Here is a 9166-nt window from a genome sequence, read left to right as displayed (position 1 = left end):
TGGCTGAATTGATGCTTTTTAAAATTTATTTTTATTTTAGCTGTATGAGTGTATTGCCTGTGTGTGTAAATGCACCTGTATTGTGCAATGCCCTCGGAGGTCAGAAGACCTGGAGTTACCAATGGTTGTTAGCCACCATGTGGTTGTTGGGATTTGAACCTGGGTCCTCTGCAAGTATAGTCAGTGCTCTTAGCCACTAAGCTATCTCTCCAACCCCCAAATGCTGATGCTTTTATGAAATCCTGGGGTCCTAATCCCCCCCAATTACTGTATGTAGATCTTTAATCTTATGCTCGCCTGGGACACAGGTGTGCTGGATGTCTTCAGTTGTCAACTTGACACACCTGGGTAGAGGGAGCCTCAACTGGAGAATAGTCTCCATTGGACTGACCTGTGGCCATATCTGTGGGGCATTTTCTTGATTGTTGAGTGATGCAGGAGGGCCCAGCCCACTGTGGGTGGTGCCACCCCCAGGCAGGTGGGCCTGTGTTGTATAAGAAAGTAGATTGAGTGCCTTGCCTTTAAACCCAGCACTTGGGAGGCAGAGGCAGGTGGATCTCTGTGAGATCATTATTTTGATATATCACAGTGAAAGATTTATCGTCCTCTTTTTTTTTTTTTTTAAAAAAAAAAAAAAAAAAAAAAAAAAAAAAAAAAAAAAAGGCTGAGCACGGGCCAGGGGAGCAAGCCAGGAAGCAGCATTCCTCCATGGTCTGTGTTCCAGGTCCTGCCCTGAGTTCCCGCCTTGGCTTCCTTGATGGACTGTGAGCTATAAACCAAATAAACCTCTTCTGAGCCAGGCATGGTGGTTCATGCCTTTAATCTTGGCACTTGGGAGGCAGAGGCAGGCAGATCTCTGTGAGTTCGAGGCCAGCCTAGTCTCCATAGCAAATCCAGGCCAGCTGTGGCTACAGGGAGACACTGTCTCAAAAAGACCAAAAAATAAAAATAAACAAATAAATCTCTTCCTCCCCAAGTTGGTTTTGGTCAATGTTTTTAATCACAGCAGTAGAGAGCATCTTAGAACAACAGGTGTCCTGGTGCCTAGACCTCACAAATCAAGCACACCCAGGATCCAATAGCTCAGTCCAGCTGTAGGGGCTAAGACCTCTCCCCCGGCTACTTTCAACTACCATGGCCTGGCTGGCCAGATGGCTCAGCATGTAAAGGCATTTGCTGCAAAGCTTGATGACCTAAGTTCCATCTCTGAGACCCACATGGTGGAGGGAGAGAACCAACTCCTGTAGATTGTGCTCTAATTTCCACACAAACACCAAGGCACACGTGTACACGTACACACATATATACACACACAAAAAATGCAAAAAAAATTCGAACATCATAGAAAACTACATCTCCCATGAAGCCGTGGGGCTACAATGTCCTTCCAAAAATGTCCCTTACATCGAGATATCTTTGATAAATAATTACACCATGCTAACACAGGATATGATACCACAAATTCCTAATCAGAGCAGAAAAGGAGGGCCCAGTGGCAGGTAGGACTGTAAGATCATAGGGAAGGAGACTCTCAGGATCAAGGAGAAACAAGAAACCTCATCCTCAAATACTTCTCTGAGTCTTTATTATCCCAAGTAAGAAAAATAAAAAAATAAATAAGATAAATACCCACAATAAATAAGAGGAAACCCCAAAATGAACATCTCTAGTTCAGGAAGCATAACTGGGGCTGTGGCCATGCAGAGGACCCACCATGCTCAGAGGGTCGGAGGAGTCCACGTCAGGGGGTTCAGGGGCCAGGAATCCAGGGGGCTCCTGGGGTTCTTGGAGCAGGCCTGGAAGGGGCAGGAAACGCACAGGTGCCCAGGATACTGGGTCCTGGTTTGTGGAGTCCCGAGGGGGCAGGCGCAGCAGGAGGCCATGGGCTTCAGACTGGTAGACATTATATCCATCTTCAAGGAGCAGCTCTCGGAAGCTGCAGGCCTCTGGATCAAAGTGAGGCTGGGGGTAGAAAGCAGAGTCAAAGACTCTACCTGACATCCCCAGACGCATGAGTCCAGGCCCCAACCCTCCTCCCTCACATCCCTTAGGGGTCCAGGCCCCAGCCCTTCTCCCTTATACTCAGGGGTCCTGACCCCAGCCTCCTTCCTCACACACAGTGTCCAGGCCCCAGCGGTCCAGAGGTCCCTCACCTTGGCTCTTCTCTAAGATTGAAGGGTCCAGGCCCCAGTCTCCTCCCTCAGAGTCAGTGGATCCAGACCCAGCCTCCTCCCTCAACTGCTCTCTGACCAGACTGGCAGTCTGCCCACCACCTCTAGTCATGTCATTGATCATGAGTTCCAGGATCAGAGCCTGTGGGAACCCACATGGTCAGGTACAGGGTTACACTTGGCCTCTTAGGCCAGTCTGCCCTTTACACATGCCAAGACTTGAGGCCAGTGGTGACCTGCCTGGGCCTCAGTTTCCTCTTCTTGCAAGAACAGAAAACAGTTTTTCCAACCTGCCAAAGGACAGGACCACAGCTGACCCACGGAGAATACACTAGGCACGCTCTAGTTGTAAGCGTGGGACCTCAAAGAAAGGCCCACCAGAAGGGTCTTGAGGACACTCACCGATCCATACAGGGTTCCATCTGGCCTCTGACAAAGGAACCTTGAAGCTTTAACTCCCAAGATTTGAATGACACCTGGCTTCAAGGCTTTGAGCTCCAGGAGACCTGTGGGGACAAAGTGAAGACACTTAGGGTCTGTCCCCACCAGTGATGACCTAGCACCCAGTCCTCCTACCTCCATGATGCCCTGTCCCACACTCACTTTCCGGGCTACGGTGTGTGGCACCCACCACAGTGCCATCTGCCCTAATTTCCAGGTGGGCTTCAGTGTTCTGGTGGTCATCTGTGTAGAGGTGTCTCTGTCGGACTTGGCCCCCAAACTGGAGGAGGGGGCTGGAGTCAGGGATGGGGCGTGCCTGGCAGGCTTCCAGCAGAAGGACAGCCATCACAGGGATACACAGTCCCTGGGGTCCAACTCTGCCCTTTGTCCAGTTCATCAATAACCCACGTCCTCTGGGAAGCCCTGGAGAGTGTTTGAGGAGCAGAGTGGTCTGGCTTCAGCTTCTGATCCAACTGCCCCAGCCAAACAGGTTCAGGTTTAGACTGGTGCTCAGGCGATGTGAATGTCTCACGCCTCTCCTGTGTTGAGTCTCCAGCTGACAAGACACTAAGGCTGTCTGGTGGACCCAGAAGTGCCAGAATTTATACCCAGACATACCCGCCCACGCACGCACGCACCCTCCCCACTCCTGACCAGTGATATTTGACACACTTGGCAGGGACCCGAATTCCACCGTGGCCAGGGCAGCATGGATGGATGATGCAATGGGGGGGGGGTCTTTCCAGCTGGGGTCTGAGAGAGGAAGCTGGAGTCTGGACTACAGGATCTGAGGGAAGAGGTTTGGGGACTAGACCCCTGAGTTTGAGGGAGGAGCCTGGGGTCTGGACTACAGAATCTGGGAGATGGGTAGAGTTTGGATTCCTGAGTCTGATGGAAGGGGCTGGAGTCTGCACTCCTGGGTCTGAGGGAGGAGGCTGGGGTCTGGACCCTTGAATCTAAGGGAGGAGGCTGGGGACCATACACCTGGGTCTAAGGGAGGAGGCTGGGGTCTGGACTCATGGGTCTGGTGGGGAGCTGGAGTCTATCCTCTTGGGTCTGAGGGAGGAGGCTGGGGTCTGGACTCATGGGTCTTAGGGGGAGCTGGAGTCTATCCTCTTGGGTCTGAGGGAGGAGGCTGGGGTCTGGACTCATGGGTCTTAGGGGGAGCTGGAGTCTATCCTCTTGGGTCTGAGGGAGGAGGCTGGGGTCTGGACTCATGGGTCTTAGGGGGAGCTGGAGTCTATCCTCTTGGGTCTGAGGGAGGAGGCTGGGGTCTGGACTCATGGGTCTTAGGGGGAGCTGGAGTCTATCCTCTTGGGTCTGAGGGAGGAGGCTGGGGTCTGGACTCATGGGTCTTAGGGGGAGCTGGAGTCTATCCTCTTGGGTCTGAGGGAGGAGGCTGGGGTCTGGACTCATGGGTCTTAGGGGGAGCTGGAGTCTATCCTCTTGGGTCTGAGGGAGGAGGCTGGGGTCTGGACTCATGGGTCTTAGGGGGAGCTGGAGTCTATCCTCTTGGGTCTGAGGGAGGAGGCTGGGGTCTGGACTCATGGGTCTTAGGGGGAGCTGGAGTCTATCCTCTTGGGTCTGAGGGAGGAGGCTGGGGTCTGGACTCATGGGTCTTAGGGGGAGCTGGAGTCTATCCTCTTGGGTCTGAGGGAGGAGGCTGGGGTCTGGACTCATGGGTCTTAGGGGGAGCTGGAGTCTATCCTCTTGGGTCTGAGGGAGGAGGCTGGGGTCTGGACTCATGGGTCTTAGGGGGAGCTGGAGTCTATCCTCTTGGGTCTGAGGGAGGAGGCTGGGGTCTGGACTCATGGGTCTTAGGGGGAGCTGGAGTCTATCCTCTTGGGTCTGAGGGAGGAGGCTGGGGTCTGGACTCATGGGTCTTAGGGGGAGCTGGAGTCTATCCTCTTGGGTCTGAGGGAGGAGGCTGGGGTCTGGACTCATGGGTCTTAGGGGGAGCTGGAGTCTATCCTCTTGGGTCTGAGGGAGGAGGCTGGGGTCTGGACTCATGGGTCTTAGGGGGAGCTGGAGTCTATCCTCTTGGGTCTGAGGGAGGAGGCTGGGGTCTGGACTCATGGGTCTTAGGGGGAGCTGGAGTCTATCCTCTTGGGTCTGAGGGAGGAGGCTGGGGTCTGGACTCATGGGTCTTAGGGGGAGCTGGAGTCTATCCTCTTGGGTCTGAGGGAGGAGGCTGGGGGCTGGACTCCTAGGTCAGAGGGAAGGGGCTGGAATCTGACCTCTTGGGTACTGGGGATAGACCCTTGGGCTTCAGGCTTGCTGTGTATGCACTCTTCCATCTAAATTGAATTTCAAAGTTCCTGGAGGGTTGGGGTCTGAGGGTTTCTTTAATCACCAGGAAAGCTACATCAACCAAGTAAAAGAAGAGCCTTCAGCAGGTGTCCTCTGTGGAAGCCTCCCAGCTGGCCAGAGGCCAAGTTCACCCTCAACAACCCCTGCTCAGCATTCGGATCTTGTGCTCATCCAGCAGTCCTCCCTGATGCAATCCTACTGCTTCTTTCACCAGAGACTGTCCTGCACAGGTGCTCCCCAGACACCCTGGGGGATGGGAATGGACAGTCTCCTTCCCACTGAGCCAGGCTTTGCCAGGGGGGGAAACTGGGTGACTCCCTGGAGTTGAAGCTCTGCTGGGGAAATTTCCTGGGTTTGAAAGAGGGGGCTGTAGCATGTATCCCTGGGTCTGAACGATGCGAGGTTGGAGCTGAACCCTTGGGTCTGAGGGAAGAGGCAGGGGATGGACCCTTGGATCTGAGGCAGAAAGCTGGGTAATAGGGAGGAGAATGGGGGAGGAACCCTGGATCTGAGGGAGGAGGGCTGAGGTCTAGAATCCTGAGTCTGAGGGAGGAGGCTGGGGAAGCAACCAATGGGTCTGTCCCAGGGTCTGAGGGAGGAGGGTTGGGGTCTGGCCCTGGTATGAGGGAGTAGGCTGAGGTCTGGACCCCTGGGTGTGAGGAAGGAGGCTGGGGTCTGAATCCCAGGGTATGAGGGAGGAGGATGGGGATGGACCCTGCATCTGAAGGGGGACACTGGGGTCTGGACCCCAGGGTCTGAGTACAGTCTGGTCCATAACCTGGAGAAATGATCTAATCTTGGGCCAGCCAAGTGGAATTCCTGAGTCTTTGCGAGGTGTGAAGGCTCAGGTACAGGCGAGACGGGGCTGCTGGGCCAGCCGGGTCCAGCAAAACTCGGGACAACAGGAGAGCTGAGGTCTTTGTCTTCAGCCACAACGTGAGGCCCTCAGAGAAAGAATGTGAGTCTACTCTTGCCACCATCCTTCCGGTCAGAAAAAAAAAGTTATTTCCGAGACTTGCCAATCTTCAAAGCAGCAGCTGGACCCCAGACTCTAGGGTTCCCCCAAGGAAGGGCTGGGTGCTCCGCTGTGGGGTGTGGTGTGTATGCGGCCCAGGGCTCCGCAGCCTCCGCCTGGGCTAAGAGGCCTGGCACAGGCTTGTCCTGGGCTCTGGGGCTGCCTGGCAAACAGGTTCTCCATCCTCCAGGGAGGGTGCGGTAAGTGGGGAGGAGGAGTCTGGGGATGTCCCCCTCGGTGAGGACCAGGTGTCCCGGCCCTGCCCTGCTGGGGCGTGGCTACTCCCAAGAGCATCCAGGTGCAGGGAGAAGACTCTAAATCCCGGCACTGGAGAGGGCAACGCGCGTCGGACCGGAGCTCTGGGGTCCAGCTTTGCAGCCCCATACCAGTCCTCAGGTCTATGCAAGGATACGACTGATACTGAAGGCGAACTGGGCTGCCCTTCGTGGAGCCCTGTGACCCTAGAGGAAGGGGCCAGGGTGCTGCGTCCCACCCACTCGAGTGGAGGAGAGGGTGCCGTGCCTCACTACCCTGGACGGTCGGGTGTGGCGCCAGGTACGGATGCGGCTCCGCCTCCTGCTACCTACCCGGCTGGGTGGGCGGAGGCTGTGCACCTCGGAACCTGGTCTCTCCTTCCTCCCATCTGTGAGTTCTGCCTGTGCAAGGGGGAGGTCTGGAGGCCGTGGGCTACGGAGCCAGGGCTCCTGGCCTGCGTGGCTGATGAGGGCCACAATTTGGTCCTGCAAGCTCAGCCCAGAAGAATTCCTTTGTACCCACAAGGAGCTCAGGTGAGTCCACACTGGGCATGCCAGACCCCCAGGGACCACTGGGGCCTTTAGGCCTCTCTAATCTTAACCCCCTCTATCTCAGGATTTGGAGGCTACCCTCAACCCCTCCCCATAGCATTCCATTCCCTCCTGCTAGAAGAAAGGCCCTTAGGACTTAGGGAACTAAAGAAATTTATTTTACCAGGTTAAAAGAGCTCAGAAAATTGCAAGTTATGTGAGTAATCTGGGGGTTCTAGGGATGCAACTTCTGTCAGTCTTTACCCATCCTGGATTGGGCTTCTCAGTGATGCAACACCTATATGCTTATAAAGAACCCCCAGTAAATTAATTGGTTCACCAAGCCAGACTTGAGTGGAATCATTTCTTTGGTCTGTCCTTGGACCCTATGTGAAATAAACAGATAATTGTTCATGTCTCCACACAAACATCCAGGCAAGGGCTCCTGCAGTTCTAAAACTCTCTTCTTACTAGGGCATCCTGCCTGTCATGGTCACCTAGACCCAGTACCTGGGGGATAGAATATGCCCCTCATGAACAGGCCAACCCAAAAGAGAGGTTGAAAGAGATATAAGGTTCCCAGCAACCCCTGGACCTTGTGTCTTGCAACCACTTGCTCTGTGCTCTGCATGTCTCCCACCCCAATCCCTGGAGGATTCCGAGCTTTCTGTCCCTCCAACTCAAAGTTTAGGCCCTCAGCTTCTCCCAACCTTAGACACAGGGGTCTTCTCCTTTAGAGTCCTTATTCCCAGGCCTCTCCTGCCTGACCTTCTAACTTATGTTTCCTCCCCGTAGCCATGTGGACCCTCAGCCGGCGGCAGCTCTGCCTGGCTTTCCTGCTGGTCTGTGTGCTCTCGGCTGTCTCCTTGTTTCTGCATCTGCACGGAATCTTTCAAAATGGCTTAACTCTCTCTGTCCTGTGTCCAGACTATGACCTGCTGAAATTCCCAGTGGCCACGGTATGCCTGCCTCAGCCACTACTGACACCCAATGCCTCCCCTCCCAGTCCCTGGCATCTTGCCTCACTCCCTGGGACTTGGACCTTCTCCCCAAGAGGCAGGTTTGGTAACCAGATGGGGCAGTATGCCACACTGCTAGCCCTCGCCCAGCTCAATGGCCGACGACCTTTCATCTTGCCTGATATGCATGCTACCCTAGCCCCTGTGTTCCGCATCTCCCTGCCTGTGCTGGACCCTGAGGTGGATGTCCTCACACCTTGGCGGCATTTAGACCTACATGACTGGATGTCAGAGGAGTATTCCCACCTGGAGGACCTGTTTCTTAAGCTTTCCGGCTTCCCCTGCTCTTGGACCTTTTTCCACCATCTCCGGGCACAGATTCAGAGGGAGTTCACCCTGCATGACCACCTTCGAGATGAGGCTCAGCACCTGCTGAGTGTACTCCGCCTGGACCCCACAGGGGCCCGCCCTCGCACTTTCGTGGGTGTGCACGTGCGCCGTGGAGACTATCTAGAAGTGATGCCCAATCGCTGGAAGGGAGTGGTGGGTGACCAAGCTTACCTCCAGCAAGCCATGGACTGGTTCCGGGCCCGGTACGAAGACCCCATCTTTGTAGTCACCAGCAATGGCATGCAGTGGTGTTTGGAGAACATCGACACATCCCACGGGGATGTGGTCTTTGCTGGCAATGGAAAGGAGGGTACACCAGGGAGGGACTTTGCACTGCTCACTCAGTGTAACCACACCATCATGACCATTGGTACCTTTGGCTTCTGGGCCGCCTACTTAGCAGGTGGGGACACTGTCTACCTGGCCAACTTCACCCTGCCAAACTCCGAGTTCCTGAAGATCTTTAGGCCTGAGGCTGCTTTCCTGCCTGAGTGGGTGGGCATTAATGCAGACTTGTCCCCACTGCAGGCTCATGCTGAACTTTTTGAGTCAGGCAACATTTAAGATTGGGCTGATGCATCTGCAGCCAGCCAGCTGTCTTCAGAGGCTTAGTGACTTTGGAATATGTCTGTGGAACATGCCTGGAGCTGGTGGCCCCTCATTTCCAGACTTCTAGACAAAGGCCTTTCTGGGAATGATGGAATGCTCTAGAGTCAGCAGAGCATCTTTTCCTGATGGCCGAGGAGCATTAGGCAGCCCTGGAAGCTGCAGTCCTCTTCTGACCATACCAGCCCACATCCCTAGAACTTCTGGGTGGTTGTTTCCAGGAACAGAAAACCCTCCCTTCTAGATTTCATGAGACTGAAGGACCAGGTTTCCTGGGTTTCTGGGATGATTCTAGAAGGCGGAGTGGAGAACCCTGCAGGGCCCTGCCAGAATTCCAGATAGTGAAGATTTTAATGGAGATGCATGCATACTATATACTCAACACCCCCCCTTTGCCAGAAATGTGGAGTGATGAAAGACAGCCTTTCTTGAGCCAGCATTCTTCTGGAAAGACAGGACAGTTTGAACAGAACTGAACTCTCTCCAGCC

General features: G+C 54.5%; 3 protein-coding genes across 9 annotated transcripts in view; 2 read left to right on the top strand and 1 right to left on the bottom strand.

Annotated features, from left to right (window-relative positions):
* Nucleotides 1-1568: 1568 nt before the first annotated feature.
* On the bottom strand, nt 1569-3174 carry Fgf21 (fibroblast growth factor 21). The gene is made up of 3 exons (XM_008845004.2): nt 2775-3174; nt 2574-2677; nt 1569-1962 (listed from the first exon to the last, which is right to left on the bottom strand). The coding sequence occupies exons 1-3, from the start codon at nt 3007-3009 to the stop codon at nt 1672-1674; spliced, it is 630 nt and encodes a 209-aa protein (XP_008843226.1). The 5' UTR covers nt 3010-3174; the 3' UTR covers nt 1569-1671.
* A 198-nt stretch (nt 3175-3372) lies between these two features.
* Fut1 (fucosyltransferase 1 (H blood group)) lies at nt 3373-9138 on the top strand. Of its 3 annotated transcripts, none has more exons than XM_029569320.1 (2): nt 3373-3411; nt 4969-9138. In XM_029569320.1, exon 2 carries the CDS (start codon nt 7520-7522, stop codon nt 8633-8635), a length of 1116 nt encoding a protein of 371 aa, XP_029425180.1. In that variant the 5' UTR covers nt 3373-3411; nt 4969-7519; the 3' UTR covers nt 8636-9138. The 3 variants fall into 3 exon arrangements, with proteins under 3 accessions (XP_029425180.1, XP_008843225.1, XP_029425181.1); XM_008845003.2 differs by lacking the exon at nt 3373-3411 and having other exon boundaries at nt 3661-6492; nt 7518-9138; XM_029569321.1 differs by lacking the exon at nt 3373-3411 and having other exon boundaries at nt 6708-6725; nt 7518-9138.
* Nucleotides 7609-9166, top strand: part of Izumo1 (izumo sperm-egg fusion 1) — a 10466-nt gene continuing 8908 nt past the window's right edge. For all 5 annotated transcript variants that reach the window (XM_029569317.1, XM_029569316.1, XM_029569319.1 and 2 more), the window contains exon 1: nt 7609-7681. The gene's annotated coding sequence lies outside the window, so the exon portion shown is untranslated. The remainder of the gene's footprint in view (nt 7682-9166) is intronic.

Source organism: Nannospalax galili, unplaced genomic scaffold, assembly GCF_000622305.1.
Source record: "Nannospalax galili isolate Female #2095 unplaced genomic scaffold, S.galili_v1.0 scaffold960, whole genome shotgun sequence".
NCBI lineage: Eukaryota > Metazoa > Chordata > Mammalia > Rodentia > Spalacidae > Nannospalax > Nannospalax galili.
The sequence above is the reverse complement of the archived record's forward strand: the minus strand, read 5'-3'. Positions and strand labels throughout refer to the sequence as shown.

What these genes read in the sequence shown, in the direction of transcription:
- Fut1 (XM_029569320.1), top strand. Translation starts at nt 7,520, where the DNA reads ATGTGGACCCTCAGCCGGCGGCAGCTCTGCCTGGCTTTCCTGCTGGTC.
- Fgf21 (XM_008845004.2), bottom strand. Translation starts at nt 3,009, where the DNA reads ATGAACTGGACAAAGGGCAGAGTTGGACCCCAGGGACTGTGTATCCCT. An exon ending in CACACACCGTAGCCCGGAAA is followed by an intron (nt 2,678 to 2,774) that starts GTGAGTGTGGGA and finishes TTGTCCCCACAG; the next exon opens with GTCTCCTGGAGCTCAAAGCC. An exon ending in ATGGAACCCTGTATGGATCG is followed by an intron (nt 1,963 to 2,573) that starts GTGAGTGTCCTC and finishes TTCTACCCCCAG; the next exon opens with CCTCACTTTGATCCAGAGGC.